Source organism: Lithobates pipiens, unplaced genomic scaffold (assembly GCF_037356315.1).
Source record: "Lithobates pipiens isolate NorthernLeopardFrog02 unplaced genomic scaffold, aLitPip1_a1.2 Scaffold_3, whole genome shotgun sequence".
Lineage (NCBI taxonomy): Eukaryota > Metazoa > Chordata > Amphibia > Anura > Ranidae > Lithobates > Lithobates pipiens.
The window spans coordinates 241,134,375-241,157,966 of record NW_027507790.1 but is presented as its reverse complement, the minus strand read 5'-3'; the positions used below and the strand labels follow the sequence as shown (position 1 = coordinate 241,157,966).

General features: G+C 41.7%; 1 protein-coding gene across 1 annotated transcript in view; it reads left to right on the top strand.

The window, feature by feature from the left end:
• WDR7 (WD repeat domain 7) overlaps positions 1-23,592 on the top strand; it is a 597,600-nt gene that overhangs the window by 352,809 nt on the left and 221,199 nt on the right. Inside the window, 1 exon segment of the mRNA XM_077462962.1 lies at positions 1,477-1,698. Coding sequence (XP_077319088.1) covers positions 1,477-1,698 — 222 coding nt within the window.

Genomic DNA, 23,592 nt, shown 5'->3' with positions numbered 1-23,592 from the left:
CGCTTTACCGTCATTTTAACGGCGGTCTGCAGCCGCTAGCGGCCGGTTTTAACCCCTGCTAGCGGCCTAAAAAGGGTTAAAACCGCCCACAAAGCGCCACTGCAGCAGCGCTTTGCTGGCGGTATAGCAGCGCTGCCCCATTGATTTCAATGGGTAGGAGTGGTGAATACACCACTCCTTTCACCGCTCCAAAGATGCAGCTAGCAGGACTTTTTTCCCCGTCCAGCTAGCGTACCGATCCAGTGTGAAAGTCCTCCAGCTTTCACACTGGAGTGAAAGGGGCCGGTTTTTTCAGGCGGTACACAGGCTCTATTTTTAGCGCTGTAGCGCCTGAAAACCGCCCCAGTGTGAAAGGGGCCTAAAAGCTTCAACAAAGCTTGAAATTATTACTTTATTTGTGACATTTGCTATTAATTTACTTATTTTGGACTATATTTTTGTGTGACGTATAATGTGTGGTTTTGTCACTGTAGGTATATTTTGTCTTGGGAGACAAAGCAGTATTGCTTTTATTTTTTATTTAAATGGTAAAGGAGAAATCCAGCTCCCCTAAACAACAGATGCATATAAATATATCACAACGTCACTGTCATTGTATGTGTATCTTAACTTATTTAGCTGCAAAAACGCAAGTGTCTGTGATGTCGATCCTCTTGGCTGAATTTCAAAGTTCTCCGACTTCCTGTTTCCTTCCTTTACCAGTCCTGATACTACATGTCCCATCATGCTTTGAGTATCTGTAATTTCAGGGCAGGCTATGGGAGTCACTTGTAGCAGTTCTGGGAGTTGATGAGGGTGGGTCCGAATGCAGATCACTCACCAGTCTGCAAATCAGGTGTAAATGTGCCATTTCTGTCTTGCATCATGCCAAAGAATATTGGCTTAGTTTACAGAGGAAGGGCTATCGGAGGTTATTATGAAGGTGTTTTCTTCATGGGAAGGGTTATCTTCTAATTGTGATCCATTCAATCCTGTCTAGCAGCAGCACAGCTAGCTATCAGAACAAGCTGTGTATGAAGGGGTTTCCTTTTGAATAATGCTGGGATCTGTGAGGCGGGACCTGGGAGGTTTGGACTCTTGCTGTAGGTGTGGCTTGGTGGAATTGAATGCTAATTAGGATGTACTCCATCCCACCCACCATCAGAACTATGAAGGAAGTTGCATCATTTGCAGACTCTGAAAGACTACAGAGGGTTGTGTTTTAGGCTAGAGATTGAGCAGGAAGTGACTAGAAGGCCCTTCGTCTAAATCCATACTATACAGTGTGTCACATGGTACAAAGCCTCAACTAAACCCACAATATCGGAGGATCTGCAGACAACTGGGCAACATGCTACAGAAGTGTGCTCTATCCTGGGACTGATCATTCCATTCAGTTCTAGTGAAAAGAAAGTTAAAGTTCAGCTTTAGAGTTAGATTTACTAACTGTCACATTTTGTTTCTGGTAGACATTTATATGTGCTTCTTTATTTTCAGGTTGCCTTTCCAACCTTCCCCCAATGAAGAAAGCATTTCCGTCATATGAGGAGAGGAGGAAGCAAGCTACCGCTATTGTCTTGCTAGGAGTGATTGGAGCAGAGTTTGGAGCAGAGATTGAGCCTGCAAAACTACTGACCAGACCACGCAGTTCTAGTCAGATTCCAGAAGGGTTTGGACTGACCAGCGGAGGCTCCAACTACTCTCTTGCCCGACACACCTGTAAGTAAAAGAGGACTGTGCATTGAGGTTGGTGTTGTGAGATTTTTTTTAAAACTCTATAGGCTGGGTAAAGCTATATCTTATTCGTACTGTGCAGGTTAGGAAGTCATAGACTGTCAGGTTTATGCTCTTACCTTCAGGACACTGAAGAGTGGCAAAAGCTTTGCAGGGAATATTTCCGGTACACTCTATTAAAACTCCACCCACTTTGTGGGACCAGTTTTATTTAACTAGTGTTCATAGATGATGAACCTCTTCTTCTCCTATGGAGACATTTTCTAAAGCATTCTTTTTAATTTTCTTTATTACTTTGACTGAAATTTCCAGCTGCCTATTGCCTCAGGGCTCACTAGCAATTTTCAGATTGGTTACCCTCAATGTACATCTTGGGAACCGTACCCAAACCTTACAACAATTTTCTTTTGGTGCTGGATTCTGTATTTGGGACTCACCTTGGCACATGGTGCAACAAGTGTAGTTGGCACAGGATACAGGGCCTGGTCCATTCCTATGGCATACAGACCATGAAGACCTCTTTGGGGGTATTTCCGTCATGATGGGAGAATTTTGGTCCTCTCCAGGAACCTGAAGCTTGAATAAAGATGGGGTTTCCATGTATTCTCACTAGGTTCTGTTTTTACATGTTGGATGTTGTTTTTGTATTGTGTTATCCTCCTTTGTAAATGTCTATACTACATTGGGGGTGGGATATTATAATCTTGTTATACATATTATTTTACCATTTTTCCTGAAAACTAAAGAAGCATGCTTGCTGATTTCCCGGTTACCTGACATTAGTTGGCTTGGTGTATTGCAGCTTCCTTCTGTTTAGTTAATGCCCTCCCATTCCACATCTATTTCTTGAGTACTCAACAGGGAATCCCCACTCTTAGCAATGGTGGAGTCAAGGCACAGAGAAGTTAAGAAAAGGAGCCTGATAGAACTCGTGCTACATACCGTACAGAGGAAAACCAGTGAAATTCTCAAGATGATAGCTGTCCTCTGCACCGGAAGCTAGACTGACACACCTCCCTTTAATTCTAGTTCTCTTTCAGGCTCACAACAGATGGCCTACCTGACTAAGGCAGACTTCACTGCTACTATGATTTCTTTTGGAAACTCTCTGCTTTTCTAGAACCTTTGGTCACCTGGGCCTAAAAGCACTCTTCCACCACCTGAATGTATTCAGGAGTGTGACCCAGAACTTCCTAACCAAGTGATGGTGAATCTTGGCACTCCAGATATTTTGGAACTTTAATTTCCCGTGATGCTCAACTACACTGCAGAGTGCATGAGCATCATGGGAAATGTAATTCCAGAACATCTGTGGTGCCAAGGTTTGCCATTACTGTCCTAACCTCTTCAAGGATGATAAGGAGATAGGTGAGGTGGACGCAGAAGGAGACCCTTCAAAACAATTTTGTGGTTAAGGGCTTTGTCAGTACAGTCCAAAATCACTCTTAACCTTGATTCAGTTGGGTCAGATCTATCTTTGGCTACAGTGGCAAGGTTGCTGAATGTGCTCAACTTTGTAGTCACATTCCTCCTGAAAGAGGATCTCAGGGTATCCTATTGTATAAGTTAACAGGACCAGTGCTAAATAGAAGAGTCTTGTAGCATTTGATTCATGTGCAACCAATTGGTCTTAAAGTAAAGCTTTGAGGATAGACGCTGACTTGTTTTTAAAGACTTGGAGGCTGTTCCCGACCTCCTTACTTGTTGAGTCATTACTCTGGAACACACATGCAGCCAGTGAGGTTTTAAGTAAAAATCTGATTTCCTGTGTTGAATGCTTATTCCAGGTCAGAGACTTACTGACTAGTGAAGCTAGGATCAGGTTGACAGTCCAGGAGCCTGCACCATTAAAAATGCATCAAGCTTGACATCTGCCATGTTTCTGTCCTAACACAACTCCAGAGTAAGCCATCCTCATATGTAGGTGGAGATGCTCCTGCTGGTTATTCTCTATGTCAGTCCATCTTATTTGGACTGAAATATCAGACAAGATACATTTTTGTTGGGGGGTGTGGAAGAGATCTAATCAGTTTGTTCGGTATCTGTACAGCACCTTCTCTTTCTGCCTCAATGCTGCTCATTTTAGAGCTTGGAGGCTTTACATAGTCTTCCAGGTTCCTGTTAAACCTAAAGAACTGATCACTAAGAAATCTAAGCCATAGTGTATTGTTTAATAAAAAAATAAAAATAAACTGAGAAAATACATACGGTATACTGTTGTCACTGACCTCCTTCTGGAAATGCTTGTTGCTTGGCTGCCTCTGGCTTCAATGCTTTGTATCAGTGACCTGGAGCAAGCATGCAGATCTGGAAATCGGACTGTACTCAGAGGTCCTAATTTGCATAGATAATCAAGCATGACGTAAGGTATTGTGGCTATTGAATTGCCATACAGACAGGGAACTAGTATTTTCAGAAGAAGAGTTTGTTTGTGGCAGCCTCTATACTGTCTCTGTACAGGATTCCCTGGTACCACAAATCACAGGGCCTCCCTTATGTGCCCGATGAGCATTTTTTCTGTTGCTTATCTTTATGATTATGAAATTGTGGAATATCTTAAAAACCTGGAATTTGTGTAATTTAATGTACGGGTGGGGGATATAGCGTGCATTTGTGAACTGATGCAAATAATTGAAAATCTCAGCTTTGAGTGTTGTGAGTGGGTGCATCAGTGCTGTGTGCTTGGCTGCCCTTTTAATTTCAGATACGTGTGGATTAAATGGAGCAGTATGACATTTATAATCTCTGCAGATCACTAGATGTGGTGGTTCCTGGAATGGTTGGCTGTTTGTTTTTCTTTTCCTGAGTTTGAGTGACAGGGCTTTAATTCAGTTTGCATGTGGCATAACATCATTATTGCCCGATTCAGCCAGAAGCGCCCTCTCCCCTCCAGGACTTGTGATATTTACCTGTGTAAACTCAGGGACACTTCAAAATTATTTTATTTAGGACAAAAAGTTCAAGAAAATGACACTTATTTGTATTCCTCCTGGCTGTGTCAGTCATCCTCATTCATATTTTTCCTCCTTTCTATATCATCCCACCCCTCAGCCATATTCCTCCCCAATTTGATATCATCCCTCCTCATTCATATCCTACTTTTACACATTATCATTCTACATTCATTCATCTTTGTTCCATGCTCTACTATTCTGCCTTTATTTATATTTATCTTCCTTTCTTTATCCATTCTAGCCTTATTCATATTTCTCCCCCATTCTATATCCTTCACTTTGATTTATATTTTTTCCATCCAATATCATTTCATGTTTATTCATATTCCTCCCACTTTCCATTTCATTTCAACTTTCATTCATATTTATCTTCCAATCATTCAGTTATCATATACTGCTCTTATTCTAGAGAATTCTACCTTTATTTATATTCCTCTTCTAAATCACCCCCCCCCCCCCCCCCCCCCATTAATATCATTCTTTATTTTATATCAATCCAGCTCATTTATATTCCTCTTCTATTCTATATCATTTCACCTCATTCATATTCCTCTTCTACAACAGTCCACTCATTCAAATCCCTCTTCTAGTCTATACCTTCCACCTTCGTTCATATTCCTCTTCTATCTACTGTATCTCATCCCACCTCATTTGTATTCCTCTTCTATAAGATTCCGCCCCATTCCTATTCCTCTTCTATTTTTTACCATTCTACCTCATTCCTTTTCCATTCTATACCACTCCATTTCGTTCATACTTCTCTTCTATTCTACATCATTCATACTCCTCTTCTATTCTACATCATTCATACTGCTCTTCTATTCTACATCATCCGTACTCCACTTCTATTCTACATCATTCCTACTCCTCTTCTATTCTACATCATTCCTACTCCTCTTCTATTCTACATCATTCCTACTCCTCTTCTATTCTACATCATTCGTACTCCTTTTCTATTCTACATCATTCGTACTCCTCTTCTATTCTACATCATTCGTACTCCTCTTCTATTCTACATCATTCGTACTCCTCTTCTATTCTACATCATTCCTACTCCTCTTCTATTCTACATCATTCCTACTCCATTTCTATTCTACATCATTCCTACTCCTCTTCTATTCTTTACCATTCCACCTCATTCCTCTTCTTTTCTTTACCACTCCACCTTATTCATAACCCTTTTCTATTCTACTGTATACCAGTCCACCTTATTCATATTCCTCTTCTATTCTATACCATTCGTTCATATTTCTATTAGATTCTACATCATTCCACCTCATTCATACTCCTGTTCTATTCTATACCAGTCTGCCTTCATTTATGTTCATCTTCTATTCAATACCATTCTACCTTATTCCTCTGCTCTTATACAGGCATGCCCACTTTTAAGTACACAATGGGGTTTATTTACTAAAGCTGGAAAGTGCAAAATCATGCTCACTTCTGCATAGAAACCAATGAGCTTCCAGGTTTCATTACCAAAGCTTAATTGAATAATCTGGGGTTAGAAGCTCATTGCTTTCTATGCAGAAGTGAGCCTGATTTTGCACTTTTCAACTTTAGTAAATAAACCCCCTTGTGTACTTAAAAGTGGGGTATGCCTGTATACCACTCCACTTCATTCGTATCCCTGTTCTAGTCTATATCATTCTCGATATCAGTGTTTCTTAACCTCTTTGCAGTCAAGGTACCCTTTCAAATTATGAACGAGGCACCCCATCCTAAAATGTAATAACTGGAACTAAAAGTTTTACTTTACAAAGAAACTTTAACACATGCAGGACACCCAACGTTAGAGGTGATTTATACTCCAAAGAAAATACACCTTTGCACACCAGTACTGACTAGTATTCTAAATGTTTCTCTTCAGCTTCTCACCCTCGCACAGCAAATGTGACCTCACTGCTGACAAAGAGGGCAAACAGGGATTCTGTGTAGGCGCCCGCCAGCTTTCCTTATCAGCCAATGACATAATTCAAATGTTGAGATGCCAGTGGCTTGGAGATTGTAATGGTGCAAACTGAAAACCTGTGCCTTTGTGTAACTAAGGGGCAGGCGTATATCAAATGCTGGCTTGTATACAATTTTGGGGCCATTTTTAAGGATTTTCCCAAGGAACCCCTGAAGAAACCTGAAGGTACCCCCGGGTGCCTAGGCATCCTGGATGAAAAATGACTGTTCTATATCATGCTACATCTTTCATATTCTTCTTCCACTCTATACCATTACATCTCCTTCATGTTCCTCTTCTACTCTATGCCATTCCACCTCATTCATATTCCTCTTCCATTCTATACCATTCCATCTTAGTTATGTTCCTCTTCTATTCACCTCATTCATATTTCTCTATTTTATATCACAACACCTCATTCGTATTCCTCTTCTATTCTGCATCGTTCCACCTTATTCACATTCCTCTTTTATTCTATACCAGTCCATGTATTCACATCCCTCTTCTACTCTGTACCACCACACCCCATTCGTAGTTCTCCTCTATTCTGTATCATTCTACATCGTTCATAGTCCTCATCTGTTCTATACCAGTCCACGTATTCACGTCCCTCTTCTACTCTGTACCACCACACCCCACTCATACTCCTCCTCTATTCTGTATTATTCTACATCGTTCATAGTCCTCATCTGTTCTATACCAGTCCACGTATTCACGTCCCTCTTCTACTCTGTACCACCACACCCCACTCATACTCCTCCTCTATTCTGTATTATTCTACATCGTTCATAGTCCTCATCTGTTCTATACCAGTCCACCTTTATTCATATCCTCTTTTAATTCTTTACAATTCTACATCATTCATAATCATCTTCTGTTCTTTACAAATTCACCTTCATTCATATTCCTTTTTCTATTCTATATCTTTCTACCCTTGTTTTTTTTTTTCTATATTCCTCCTCCATTCTGTATAATTCCACCTCCTCCATAATCCTCTTCTATATTATTCTACTTTTTTTTTTTTTTCCCCAATATATTCATCCTCCACCCTATATCCAGTCACCTCTATTCATATTCCTCACTAATTCTGTATCCTTATGTCCTTGTAATTTGCCCTTGGGTTTACTCAAGCTCTCCCCATTTTTCCATTTGAATTTTACCTTTAAACTCCTTAGTTGTTATGCAGAGTGTTGGATGTGACTGGCATTGCTATATTCCTGACTGGCTGGCTGGAAGATAGATGGAGCTAGAAAAAGAAAACTGGACAAAGAATTGATGTTAGACTAGACACTTCATTTCAATTTTTTTTTTTTGTTTCGTCCTTCTCAATTTATCTCTTGCTGGCTCCCTTATTCGCCAGCCTTTTCCAGAACACCAATGCCACTCACATCACCTAATCTCATAGCAATATTTTCCTTCCTATCCTCCTTTTGCAGCATTTGTCTACAACAAAATGACAGCTCTCCTTTTAACTTCTGCTGACTACACATCCAGTGATTATCTACACTAGCTCATTTTTTTTCTTCCTTCACAATGGGTATATACATTTTGTTTTCCATTGCCTTGGATCTAAGGGCAAGTGCAGGTATTATACAATTTCTTCTATAAATTGGAGTAAATTTGATTTAAAGCTCATTTATGGTCCAGGAATGAAATTGATCTTGCTTTCACTCTTCATTCACCGCATTCAGACTTTGAAAGGCAGAGATTGCATTATTTTGCAGGTTCATGTCTTAGGATTACTCAAGAGAGAATCACGGGTTGTAAAAGAATGGTTTCCTGGCTTATAAGGAAAGTAAATTTTTTTATCGTTTTAAAGTTTATCTTATTGTTTTATGTGACCTTCATGTTTGTACATGCTTTCTTTATGAATTATTGTACTATAGACACAATTGGAGAATTGTCCCATAGGAGTACTCTTTGTTATAGTGCAGTTTGCATTGTTACTTCCTTGAGATAGGATCAGTTAGGCTCCATTCACACCTGGTAGATGTAAATCGTGGGCAGAATCGCAGTGATTTTGCCCTTGATTCAGAATTGGGGCAAAATGCGGGGCCGCATTTGTGATGGCATTATTTCTCAATGGCACCCTAAACGTAGTGCAATTCTGCCAAACAAAATCGTGGGAAGCTTGTCACCCAAATGAAGTTCCGGAACTTTTTTTGGGCAACACGCGTACTGTGATTTTGTTTGTGTGATTTTACCGTGATTTGTTTTGCGACAATCGCGGAAAAATCGCACTACATTTGGGGTGCCATTGAGAAGTAATGGCATTGCAAACGTGTCCCGCCTTTTGCAGGCAGAATTGCAACAATTCAATTTGCCCAGGTGTGAATGGAGCTTTAAGCCCCTTTCACACGGGCGGACTGTTCAGGTCTGCCTGTCAGTTTTTTAGGCAGACCTGAACGGACGCTCCATACAGGTCTATGGAGGGACGGATGTCAGGACTCCGATCCGCTAAAGTGTGATGGATGGAAACCCTATTTTTTCATCTGTCGATCGGATGAAAATGGACTCTACCGTCCGTCTTCATTCAATCCCCCCATAGAGGAGAGTGGCGCTCTGACAAGTCGGTCCCTGCACAGTGTGCAGAGACAGACCTGTCATCTGCCTGCTCAGCGGGGATCGACCGAGCGATCCCTGCTGAGCAAAGCAGAGTCCGTACACGGACACGTCCGTGTGAGAGGGCCCTTACAGTTTAAAGTGAACTGTTCATAAGTAACATATGATGTACAGACTTACCTAGTGTAGTTGGCACCCCAGGCCACTGCATGCACTTTACCATGTAGAGCATCTGTGTACTGAATATGAGACCAAAATACTTAAAATACCTGTAGTGAGTTTTCTAAACTGTGCACCACTAGTGAGTAGGTAGATATGGTTGACCTTAATAAGTAAAGCTCACCATACACTGTGCACATTTCCAGTGGTTCTTAATGAACCTGGCCAAAATTCACTTTGTGGGTGTATCCTTCTCCCTCCTCCTGCCCAACATGCTTCATTTGAAAAATCAAAGTAGTCAGGTAGAAGATTGTTGGCCAAACATTGGCAGCATACAATTAGATGCTGGAAAGGTGTTTTGAGAAAGGGGGTGTGTGGCATTCCTGTTGGATGATGGTTACACCATTTGACCACCTCAATGGGTGCTGTTCAAAAGAACAAGCACATAAACAAGGACTCGCAGATGGAGTTGCAGAACTCTGAGGCTGGTGACAACGTAGTAAGGGCCGGTTCAAGTCTGAACGTGTTGCTGGAAAAGCTAATTTCCTGTACAATGTTCAAAACGCACTGCCTTTGTGATCAGCTGGGGGTGCCAATACATTGTTAACAACAGCCCAATGTGTTTTCAGGCACCAGATTGCATGGTACCTTGGTTCTATGTGATTTGTGTGGCGTTTTTCAAAAGTATTCAAATGAATTGGCTGCCAATCGCACAGCAGCGGAACACGCCGGAGCGTGAACTGTGTTTTTGGGTGATTCTGGTGTAAAGCAGCCCTAACGCTAAACCATCCATGATAGGTCTTTAAGAAGAAGTGATGACCAATGCAATATGGTCTTTTGAACTCAAGACCAAAAGTCCAAACCTCTTTCTGGAAAGAAACAGTGTTCTTAAGTCACATTGCTTTCTAAGCTGCATTTGGCCTACCTTTACAACCCCCTAGCCTGCATCAACCTGCTTCTGCATTCACATTGCCTTGTATGAGAAGAAAAGTAGTTCTCATGCAAAAAAGAGCCCTTACCCTCATATTGTTATGACAGCAAGGGAGGGGTAATCACCCTGACATTTACCCCAGCAGTAAAAATCCAACAGAGGATTTAACTCCTACTTCCTACTCTATCCTCTCAGTGCAGTGCTGCCACAACAAGATTTGTCTCTGACCCCTCACACTACAGTTTCTTTGTTTCCACTTATAGATTGCCATTTCCTGCAACTATAACAATCGCACTGGTCAGGAACCACTACTCACCTGCATTTTTTTGAGTTTTACTTTTTGGTTTTCTTTTTTTTTGGTCCCAGAGGACCCCTACGTCCCACTGACTAATCACAGAGAAATTGTGTTGTGTCAGTTGCACTTCTTCCACTTTTGCCCAGTTGGTGTAAGGTGCTGTAGTGAATTGGTGAACTGTGCCACAAGGCAATCATAGAAAAATACGGATTTTCACCAGCACGCCTTGGTCTAATGATAATCCTGTCCTTTATTCAAAAAAAAGCAACATCACAGCAAGATGTTTCAGGACCTCGCAGGATCCTGTTTTCAAGGCAGGGCACTTGAAAAAGGGATCGTGTGAGGTCCTGAAATGTTGGCCTTTTGATGCCTTTTGCCATATGTGAATAAAGAACAAATTTATCACTAATAAGGTGTGCTGGTGAAGATCTGTATTTTCCATGGACAGATCAAGCATTTGATTCCTCTAGACCAGGGGTCTCCAAACTTTTTAAACAAAGGGCCAGTTTATTGTCCTTAAGACAGGGGGGCCAGACTGTGGCCAGTGAGAGTAGAGATTTCCCTGGCATCAGTGGGAGTAAACAAGGAAGAATAATGGTCGCTGTATCATTGGAGAAATGGCGCCCCATTGTTGGTATCGTTGGGAGGAATAGTGCCCCCTTTTTGGTGTCAGTGGGAGGAATCGTACCTCAATGGCCGAATAAAGGCAAGCTAAGTGCCACATCTGGCCAGCGGGCTGCAGTTTGGGACCCCTGCTCTAGACTATAAAATCCCACACATTCCCAGTTTACCATGACTGGTAATGGCCCCTCATCTCACTGCATATTTATATATTATAATCGACTGTATATATAATGGCCACAATTGTTCTATACATTCCACTATGATGCTGCTATAATTAAAAGTCATGCTGTAAGCATTAAGAGGTCCATATTAACCCAACACGGTTAATGTAGGTTAATGCAGTCCTTGGCCAGTGTAGCAGGGGCTGATGGGTATTGGAGAATATACATTAGCTCAGCCAGCTCTTGTCCTGTACTAGATAATGGACTGAGAGGTTAAGAGCAAGGACTGCACAGCTCCAATCAGCATAGTCTTTCCCGGGCTAATTACCCCTTTACTGCGCTGACTCTAATGTGACATGTTTATTGCCTTAACTAACAACTCATTAGATCCCTTGATGTTTTTGTCAATATTAATTCCTTCATTTAAGCCAAGTCAAAGTTTAAACAAAGATGTCCTGGCTGGGAAATGGGCAGAATTCTTAGCAGGTCCTGGTAAAACCTGTTTGTGCTCTCAGACCAGGCTATGTGAATGACAAGATGTTACATCGCCTTCATCCTGAACTGTTCTTTGTTTCGTTCTAATGTTGCCAGCAGACTGACCACATATCTTCACTCCATAGCAGTTTCAGAAAACAACCCTTTTGTTAAAAAAAGAAAAAAAGTGCTCCTGTAGCAGCCATACTAAAGAATTAGAAAAAAATAGGGCCCATGTGAATGGTCATTCATTCTAAGCTTATAATAGTTGAGCAGGTCTGAAAGTGGATACAAAAAAGGTGTTTTCCATGTACGATTTTTACTGATTTGTCTCAGGGGTTTGCATTATTCTTTCCTTCATCTATAATAGTGAACCGGCACAAAGTGGTCCAGAGAACCACTTTACCAATGCACTTACTGGATACAGTTATTATCCAGCTTTTAAAGTGATTGTAAATCTCTGAAATTAAAAATGAAGAAAGCATATATTTATATAGTATTTTCCTCTATCCAAAGCACCTGGTGTGATTTCTGTCTCCTCTCTCAATCTTGTGCTGATCAGTAGAATTGGGAGTTACTATTAAGTGGGGGATCAGCAGAGCTGGGGGGTACTACTGAGCTGTGGATCTGCTGAACGAGGGTACTAATGAGTTGGGTACCTGCTGAATAGGGATACTAATGACCTGGGGATCTGCTGAGCGAGGGTACTAATGAGTTGGGGTTCTACTGGGCCTCTTTAAAACAAATAGAAAATCAACACACACACACAGGGCATTTGCCAAGCTTCATTAAAGAAGCATCAAAAACGCATAACAAAAAGCGGTATGAGCTTTAATGTGTGTTAAAATCATAAACAAGCCCTAAAAGATAAATTAACACAGATCTATATTCATTAATAAATCAGGAAGAATATATGTATATATATTTTTTTATGCAAGAAGTGTAAGCACCTGATTTTGGCTTGGCAGCTCAGACCACAAGGTGGAAGGCCAACACTGAGAGCCGCTTGCAAATATAATTAAAAGGAACACCCTGCCAAGAGCTGAGTGAGTAGAGAGATGACGAAATCAGTCTACTGGTGCTCCTTCACTGTCCAATCACAGACACCTAGAGTAGGATGGTGTCACTGGTTTAATCCTTAATTCTAACTGAGAAAGTGGTATTCCCCTGGATGTACAGTGTGGCAGGGCTTTGTAAATCTCAGGACTGGATGGCTATAAATGCATATCCTTATGCATATTTCATCAGTTTATATAGCTCTTTGCCCAGAGGTCAGTTTTAAAGCTGCCTGACGGTAGTAGTGTCTGCTTTGCAGTTTTTAATCAGGTAAGGTTTTATTAAGCCACCATACAAAGAATAAAAACATTTGCATAAAATACAATTGACTCCAAAAGATATAATACAGTAGAGGCTGAGAGCTCCATACAACGGGAGTATTCAGCATAACATCACAAGATTAAAACACATACAGTAAAATGTCTTGCCTTTATTAGTGCATAAATAATGACGGTGGCACATAGAGCCGTGGCCAAAAGTTTTGAGAATTTCACAAAGTCTGCTGCTTCAGTGTTTTTAGATCTTTTTGTCAGATGTTACTATGGTATACTGGAGTAGAATTACAAGCATTTCATAAGTGTCAAAGGCTTTTATTGACAATTACATTAAGTTTATGCAGAGAGCCAATAATTGCAGTGTTGACCCTTCTTTTTCAAGACCTCTGCAATTCTCCCTGGCATGCTGTCAATTAACTTTTGGGCCACATCCTGATGGCAGCCCATTCTTGCATAATCAATGCTTGGAGTTTGTCAGAATTTGTGGGGGGTTTTTTTGTTCACTCTCCTCTTGAGGATTGACCACAAGCTCTCAATGGGATTAATGTCTGGAGACTTTCCTGGCCATGGACCCAAAAGTTTGATGTTTTGTTCCCCAAGCCACTTAAGTTATCACTTTTGCCTTATGGCAATGTGCTCCATAATGCTGGAAAGGGCATTGTTCGTCACCAAATTGTTCTTGGATGGTTGGGAGAAGTTGCTCTTGGAGGATTTTTTTTTTTTTTTAGGCAAAATTGTGAGTGAGGGGTCCCTTGGCTGAGAAGGAACCCCACACATGAATGGTCTCAGGATGCTTTACTGTTGGCATGACACAGGACTGATGGTAGTGCTCACCTTTTCTTCTATGGACAAGGGTTTTTACGGATGCCCCAAACAATTTGAAAGGGTATTCGTCAGAGAAGATGACTTTGCCCCAGTCCTAAGCAGTCCAATCCCTGTACCTTTAGCAGAATATCAGTCTGTCCCTGATGGTTTTTCTAGAGATAAGTGGCTTCTTTGCTGCCCTTCTTAACACCAGAACGTGCTCCAAAAGTCTTCCCCTGTGCAGATGGACTCACACCTGCCTGTTGCCATTCCTGAGCTCTGGTGGTGCACTCATCCTGCAGCTGAATCAACTATAGGAGACGGTCCTGGTGCATGCTGGACTTTCTTGGGCGCCCTGAAGCCTTCTTCACAAATTCAGTGGACATGTTTTTTTGTTTGATTAATTTCATTTTATGGCAAAGAGGGACTTTCCAATTAATTGCAATTTATCTGATCACTCTTCATAACCTTCTGGAGTATATGCAATGATGCAGTCAGGCACCAAACATCCTCCTTATCAACCAGTGATGTCATTGGTTGTTTGGACAGCGGTTGCTGGAATGTTGTAATGGTACTCAATGAAAACCTGTAGCATTGTGTAACTAAAAGCAGGCTTGATCCACCCACTGGCTTAGATACAATTTGTGTGCAATTTTTCGGCATTTTGCCAAGGCACCCCTGAAGAAACCTGAAGGCATCTTGGTTGAAAAAGGCAGCTCTATAGTCTTTCCCCAGTAATTTTAGTGTTTTTGTATGACATCGTCCTTAAATAAACTTTAGATACCCATGTAGGACAGCATCTCTTCTTCCAAGGCACCTTAGAAGCTCCAGATACCAGAATGCTCACATTTGGTAATGATATCATATCCTGTGGTCACTGGCTTTGTCTATACCACCTACTCGTGACCATATATATGTTAGTCAGGATGCTTATAACATTAATAGGACAAAAATAAAGAAAAGAGGGTGGGTCATATCCAGGGACTCAAATCTGTCTTTGTGGAGTAGGTGTAGACTGGCTGGAAAGTATATTATAGTTTTAAAGGGAGCTGGCTCTTTAAGAGGATGGGAGTCTCAGTTATGAATGAGTTCATTTTAAAATATACCAAATTATTTTTTTAATGTAACTAAAATACAACTTTGCTCAAGTGTAAAGTCAGATTGTCTTAGCAATTTTATAATCTCCTGTACAGTTACAGTGCCAGGGGCCAGTCAGACTTAAATCAGTTTACAGGAGCTGGCAAACAATATTTTGACAAAAGGAGAGAGCAGAGGGACGTCTTACGATTGTGGTACTGCCGTGCCTTAAAACTGTCCAATCATAGGTTTGGGGCAGGGAGGCGACCAGACTATAGTGCTTTTTTCCCCACAAGTAGAAGATAGGTCACCAGCCTGGCTGTTTCGTTTGGCCAGGTTATGTAAATCTCAAGCCTGAATAGGTAAGCGTACAAATAATTTTGCTTATACAACCATTCTCATGTAGCGGGTGTGAAGAAATGCTGTAAATTAAGAATTCTTTCAGAAATAGAAGTGTTCATTATTTTTTTTTCGTTTCCATAATATTTTATTAATGATATTTAAGGTAAGTATACAGAGACTGGTGCGTGTATGACACCCGAATTTACATGGGCCCAGTGGCCTAGAGATATACAAGCAAACCTAAACCATAACAGTAGTTTACCGTTCAATCCACGTATAATGACAATACATTTTACAACAACGGTATATACTTAAGGAAATGCAACTGAGAAGTATAGGTTATATGGTGAGCATTAACAGACTTTGTAATACGTAGGCCCGAAGTGACCTAATTTTTAGGGAAGTCAAATCCATGTTGGCGTTGACTGTTGTTAGTTAAGCTGGTTTCTAGAGCTAAAAGCAATTGGTTGGGGGGAGTCTCTGTGTAGAGGTGGATGGGGGTAGTCTATGAAGAGATGAATTACATGGAATAATACTTATGTGTGTTTGGGTGGTTTCCATGGTTCGTATTAGTTGGTTTGGGGTGGTTATGATGTGTTATTAGAGGGTAATGTTTTCTAATTACCAAACTGGAAAGTTAATTAACAGAAGAGATATCCAAATAAAATCAATACTTGATGTGACCCTTCAAAGAAGCTTTAATTCTTCTAGGTATACTTGTACACAGTTTTTGAAGGAACTCAGCAAGTAGGTTGTTCCAAACATCTTGGATAACTAACCACAGATCTTGTGGTTGTAGGCTGCCTCAAATCCTTCTCACTTCATGTAATCCCAGACAGAGACTCCATGATGTTGAGATCAGGGCTGTGTGGAGGACAAACCGTCACTTCTAGGACTTCTTGGTCTTAGATAGTTTTTCATGACATTGGCTGTATGTCTGGGGTTATTGTCCTGCAGAATTCATTTGGGGACAATCACACACTGTTCCGGATGGTATGACATGATGGCTAAGTATCTGCCTGTAATTCTTTGCATTGAGGACACCATTGATCCTGACCAAAACTCCATTTGCAGAAATACAGCCCCACGTTTTCAAGGAACCTCCAACATACTTCACTGTTGCCTGCAGACACGCATTATTGTACCGCTCTCCAGCCCTTTGCTGAACAAACTGCCTCCTTCTACAGCCAAATATTTAATATTTTGACTCTTCAGTCCAGATCACCTGTTGCCATTCTTTTGCACCCCAGTTCTTATGCTTTCATGAACAGTTGAGTCGCTTAGCCTTGTTTTCATGTCCTATACATGAAAACATAGGAACTGGGGTGCAGAATAATGGCAGAAGGTGCTCTGGACTGATTTGTCAAAATTAGTGTTTTTTCACTTACCTGAGTCTTTCAGCACGTGACCCCTCTGCAATGTCTCTTTCGGCAGTAGAAATCTGTCATCAGGCTCTGCAGCCTGAGTCCACAACAAGTCTTGTGTCTGCATCATAATGCCACCACTTGAAGTTGTTAGGACCTGTTGAAAACCCTCCTGATGGACTATTACAGGGTAAATTTGTCCCAAATCACCAAAGGGAGATATAGGCACTTAAAGAAGGACCCTCCCACACACCACTTCAGGTAAGCCTTAGTCTAGGCTTACCTATAGGTAAAAGTCACGTATGGGAGTTTGCTCACGTTAAAGTCCAAAACACAAAATTATATATAAAAAAAAAAAAAGGAAACTAAACAGATTCCATAAGGTGTAAGTACCAAAAGCCAGAGTACCATAGGGAATAATATCTACATTGATTACAGCTGCAGTAATCTATCAATCTCTATTTGTGGGGGGGGGGGGCAAACCTGGTGAGTCTAGCCATCCCTGCCAAACCTGCTGAAACTTGCGTATGGCATTATGGTGGCAGTATGCAAGTTGCGCTCTCAGTAGTAAAGATTGAATGTACTCTATTGTTTAACTGCCAGAATGGTGGAGGCCAGTGGCGGCTGGTGCTCCATCGCTTGGGGGGCCGCAGACGGACCTGACCCCGAACCCCCCTCCCAGTTGATCTAGCCTGCCACCACACCCCCCTCGTCGCCGGATCTTACCATGTGCTGCAGGATCACTTCTCGTTTCGCCTATAGGGAAACCGGTCTCACGGCCCGCTTCTTGATTGGCCGGGAGAGAATCAGTGTGACAATAGTGAATATTTTTGAAACCTCTGGCTCTAATAATGTGCTTTAAAAAAAAAAACCCTATTGTAATTCATGCGTCCGGCTCCACGCATTTAGATTTGTGGGGCGGATGCATGGATGGGGGGGCGGCACCCCTAGTGGACGGGCCACCACCGGTGAAGGCCATCCAATATCTCACTATCCACTTTATAGCTAAATATACTTAAAAATCTTTAAATTAAATACAGTAATTAAAAGATGGAACAGGTAAAGATATGTCATGTGAACACAATTACTTTTTAGGTAAATTCTAATAAAAAATGCGTAGTCACTACTATTTACTCTATTTCTTGTTTTACAGTCATGGCATTTTTATTTCAGCCATTCCTTGCAGGTCTTGGTCATGTACTTGTTCCTTCTTCCAGTGTTCCGAGACGGCAAGTTCTGACGCCAGTGTTCTGCAGCTGGTAGTCAGGGAAATGGATTTAATTTGCTGTTCTATTTATCAACACATTTAAATATGTAGCCACTTATTACTAATTCATCGGCTCCGTGCTGCAGTAACGTGAATCATGATGCATCTGAGCCGATATGAAGGGAGCGTAGTAAGTAATCCCTTATGAGCACAGTAGTCATTGAGCAATTCATTAAACAGTGTTCTGCTAGTTTGTGTTTCTGCTATCCTCCTCTGTTCAGACAGTAAAGCTGGTCATTTGCCCCCAGCCATCCCCGGCATCCACACATGGGTACGCGCATCGACACACACGAGGGTGTGCGCCACCATTTCCCCATGGCAACCCATACTGTATTGCAAAGGCAAATTGAAAAATCCTGTGCCCCCACCAATAACTCACATTCAGTGGTATATTCATTTACTCTCCCTTGTCTTGGAAGTATTGATTTTGCTGGCGGTGTTTTGAAGAATACAGGAGGATGTGCTGTAGCACCGCATTGCTGAAGATTTGCATTATAAAGCAGCACAAGCTACCTTTTTATTTATTTATTTTCTAATTAAATTCTGGCAGCTGTAAGAACATAAAGCAACAAGGTTCACTGTGGAAGTGGCTGTGGAAACTGGAGGGCAGGAGTATCACATATAAAGTATGTTGTGATTGGGTAGGGGAAGATATTCGGCAGCCTCAAGGTGCATACAGAGGCAGAGATTCTAAGGTGGGCTTTCAAAACCAATTTTCTTTTATTGAGAGACCCTTGAAAACAGGGGAACCTATGGTAACGTGTAATATATCTACAATTCATGGTACGTTAGCGCGATTAGTAAGTCGTAGGTGGTGCCAGAACTTTGGAATCATCTAGTTTAACTAAAGGCAAAACCTTTTATTTTTTTTTTTATTTTTTTTTAGTAGACCGAGTAGGGAGAGATTAGAGTGCTTGTCATATTTTTATTTTCTTTGGCCCCGTTAAGGAGATTTTTTTTTTTTAACATTGAGAAACCCTTAAATAAGGGGGAACCCATGTTAGTGTATAATATGTACAATTCATGCTACATTCGCGTGATTAGTAGGTTGTAGATGTATTTAAAAAAAAAAAAGAATATGATGTGCCTAGGGTATTTGATATCCAAAATGAATCAGTTTTAACCCCATGTTTTAACATGACATTGCTGGTCATTGTAGTGCCCCGTTATATTGGTGGCCCATGGAAAAGTGCCTCCTTGCATTGGTGGTTATTGTAGTGTCCCTTTATATGGGTGGTCAATTGAAAAGTGCCCTCTTGCATTGGTGGTCAGTGTAGTACCCCTTTACATTGGCGGTCCATAGAAAAGTGCCCAATTACATTGGTGGTTAGTGTAGCACCCCTTATATTCTTACTAAGTGGAATAGTGGCCACCTACGGTACCTTGATGGTCAGGTTAGTGTCCATACATTAGTGGCAAGTGAAAAGGTGCCCCCTTACATTGGCGGTGTAAGAAGAACTTCACTAACATTGCAGTTCATTGGGAAGACAGCTCAGTTTCATTAGGGGTTAAAGGCAAGAAGTTCCCTTACTTACATTGGTGGTCAGTGGGAAGAATGTGACTCTTATAGACAGCTTAGAATGCTATTGGTGTCAACAATTGTTTTAGTAAGAGCTAAAGGGAGAGGCTTAACTGGTCCCACACCACTGACTCTGCCTAATGACGTTGGTGCCAGAACTATGGAATCATCTTAAAGTATAACTAAAGGCAAAGCTTTTTTTTTTTTTTTTTTTTTGGATGGAGTGGAGAGGGATTAGAATGCTCGTCCGTTTTTAATGCTGTCTGTATCCCTGTTAAGGAGATACACCATCTCTGTTTGTCCTGTTTACCATTATCATTGAAAGTAAACGAAAACCCCAAATTTTGGGTTGTCCCCAGAAAATAATAGAGGGGAAATCTTCAAATAGAGACACTAGTATTGGTGACCTGGGGGGAATACCCTTAATTTGCAGAGATTTTCTCTCACTTCCCGTTTGGCTATGGGACAGGAAGTGAAGGGAAATCTTCACAATGGGACACAGATGGCGAAAACCAAATCTAACAGTGGTTATAACCCTCCGTTGATCCAAAATAAAACACGGAGTGACCGCGATCATCGTGCATGCCCCCACGGGCACTTGGGAGCGGCCGTTCAGATGCCCCGTCATATGATGTCCACCCAGAATGAGAGCTGCACTGTCCCTTCGTCATTTGACGTTGGGTAGACGGCAAGTAGTTAAAAGAGAAGTATGGGGAAACATTTTTTTTCCCATAATCATACTTACCTAGGTGGATGCAGACCGATGCTGCATCTGTCCTCTGGCGCCTCTGCACTGAGAACCGAGCCATCGATCACCGCCGTTGGCTCGGTTCTCTCAGCTTCCTAAGCAGAGAGCTGCTGGCTATCAGCCAGCAGCTCTCCTGCGCTGCTCCTTCACGCTCATTGGAGCGCTGAGCTGTGGAGGGGTGGGGAGCGGCCATCTCAGCGGCTTGCTGAGAGGCTGAGACAGCCATCATTCCAGGCACCTAGCAGATTCAGACTCCCTGATATTGGTGATGTCAGCACAGAGCGGACTTCAGACTGTGCTCTGCTGCAAACGGGTCACAGGAGTGCAAAATGAATTGCACTCCTGTGACCCTTAAAATAAGCCCAGCCAAACAAGCTCAGGCTTGATTTCTCCTTTTAAGTTGGGAATTCAACCAGTCACTGTTGAAGGGACTTCAAGCAAACCCCGGGGGAATAAGTGTAGGTACACGAGCTACATAGAATAAGAGACGCTAATAGAACCAAGAAATGCCTGTACAGGGAAAAAAATATTACAGATAGAGCATTATGACTATTTGGAGATCTTGTTTTTCCAGCCTCAAAATATGTTCCCCTAAAACGCATTTCAGAGCAGTTCTCTAAGGTCTGCAATGATATTTGAAATCACAGTGGTCCTGCTGGTAGTTAACCACTTGCTTACTGGGCACTTAAACCCCCCTCCTATCCAAACCAATTTTCAGCTTTCAGCGCTGACGCACTTTGACAATTGCGCAGTCATACAACAGTGTACCCAAATTAAATTTTTATCATTTTTCCCCATAAATAGAGCTTTCTTTTAGTGGTATTTGATCACCTCTGCCGTTTTTATTTTTTGTTAAAAAAAAAAATGTAACAAGACCGAATTAAAATTTTTTTTTTTTTTTCATATTTTGTTCAAAAAATTTTAAAACGGGTAATTTTTCTCCATCATTGATGTATGCTGATGAAGCGGCAGTGATGGGCACTGATCGGTTACATTGATAGGCAGCACTGCTAGGTGATACTGATTGGCACCACTGGTGAGCATTGATAGGTGGCACTTGTGGGCTTTGATAGGTGGCACTTGTGGGCATTGATTGGTGGCAATGTGGGCAATGGCAGGTGGCACAGAGGAGGCATAATTGCCTATTCCTCTTCAGTACCAATGCCCCTTGCGGATGAGCCAGCGATCGGCTTTTTTTTCTCCTTGCGCTAACAGACGATTAACGAGCTTTTGTTTATATCATGTGATCAACTGTCATTGGCGGACAACTTATCACATGGTAAGGGGCCCGGGACCAGCCCCTTACTCGAAACGGTGATTACCTGCGTCTCAGTGACTCGTGATCACAACAGGGGCGCATGCACAGGGGAGGTCGTCATATGACGGCCTCCCGGAAATTCAAGTCCGCGCTGTGGCCGTCATTCAGCTATAGTGCGGATGCCAAGAGGTTAAAGTACAATGTGATCTTTGCCTAGGCTGAAAGTTATTTGAAGGAGTTAAAAAGCCACCAATTTGTGGACTGAGCTTGTGGTTAACTTATCAGTTGCCTATCAAATCTAATAGACTCAATATTGTGCAAACATTTCTGTATGATAATTACATTGGATGTACTGTTGTGCAAAGTCATTCTTTTTCTATGCAGATTATTACATTGATAAAAGCTGCTGAATGGTTTCACACCATTTTCTTCCAGTTCTTTGGAAAGTGTCCATCTTTGCTGATAAAACAGATAAATACACATAACACAATAGACATAACTGCTTCGTAGCCAACAGCGAGGCGATTATCCCACATGGTGAAATGGCTGTGTAAGGGCTCTTTCACAACCATCCATATTTCTTCAAGTTTGGTTGAATTTCTTTATTCCTTTTAAATTCAGTTTTATGTTTGCTGTAAGCACCTTTAAAAGAGCATGTGTACTTAAAGCATACCATTCAGGGCAAAGCAACAGGTTTTCAATAATCCCCCACCTCACCCCAACATATACACTAAATTGCTAGGTTTGCGAACAGGTGAGCATTTTAACTGTTTTAGCATGTTGGATATCCTATTCCAGAACATGAATGTTATTCACTATATGCAATTTCCTGAGCTCTTGAGGGTCTAAAACCCTTTTCACTAAGGAGGCTTTCCACAAGAATTTGGAGAGTGTCTGTCGGAATCTGTGACCAATTAGCCAAATGAGCATTTGTGAGGTCAGATTCAGATGTTGGATGGGGAAGACTAAGCTCACAATCAGCAGACTAAGGGTTGAGATCAGCATGCCACTCAAGTTCCTCCACACAAAATTCATAAAACCATGTTTATATGGAGCTTGCATTGTACACCTAAAATCAACAATGTGGAGAAATGTCAACATCCCTATGGCCATCAACATGGCTGTATAATGAATTTACCTTTCTCGCTCTTAGATCTTCAAGGATGGGGGAGAAGGTGACTTACTCCATGGGACAACCCTAAGCCAATCAGCAAACGGACTGTCCATTGCCCTGTTTAAGCTTTTACTCTGAGAATCCCTAGCCTACACAAAGGAGCAGAAAAATTAACTAGGGGGAAAGGGGGAATGTGGAGGGCTGATTAGGATTAACTAAGTTTTTCTACTTTTTTGATCTGCATACACCGATCAGAAACAACATTATCTTGTGACGATGGCAACTGAAAGTGGCTGGGATATATTAGGCAGCAAGTGAACATGTTGTCCCCGAAGTGTGGTCAAAGCAGAAAAAATGTGCAAGCATAAGGATTTAAGTGACTTTGACAAGGGCCAAATTGTAATGGCTAGACGGGGTCAGATCAGCTCCACAACTGTAGCTCTTGTAGGATGTTATTGGTCTGCAGTGGTCAGGACCTACCAAAAAGGATCCAGGGAAGGAAAATAGGTGACCTTGTGACAGGGTTATGGCCAGCCATGGCTCATTGATGCAAGGGGGGCGGCTGCCCTTTGTTTTCCAATACATCCAAAGAGCTACTGTAGCTTATATTGCTTAAAGAAATAATGCTGATTCTGATGGGTGTGGGAACACACAGTGCACCACAGTTTGCTGTGTAGGCACAGACCGATCAAGGTGCCCATTCTGTCATGTCCACAGCCAAAAGGGCCTACAATGGGCATGTGAGCATCAGAACTGGACTACGAAAGCGGTGGAAGAAAGTTCTGAATTCAAGAATGGTTTGAGGAATGAATTCAAGGTTTTGACGAAAATTCTCCAGATCTCAATCCAACCAAGCGTCTGTGGGATGTGCTGGAAAAACAAGTCCAATCTATGGTGGCCCCACCACACAATTTACAGGACTTAAATGATCTGCTACTGACAGA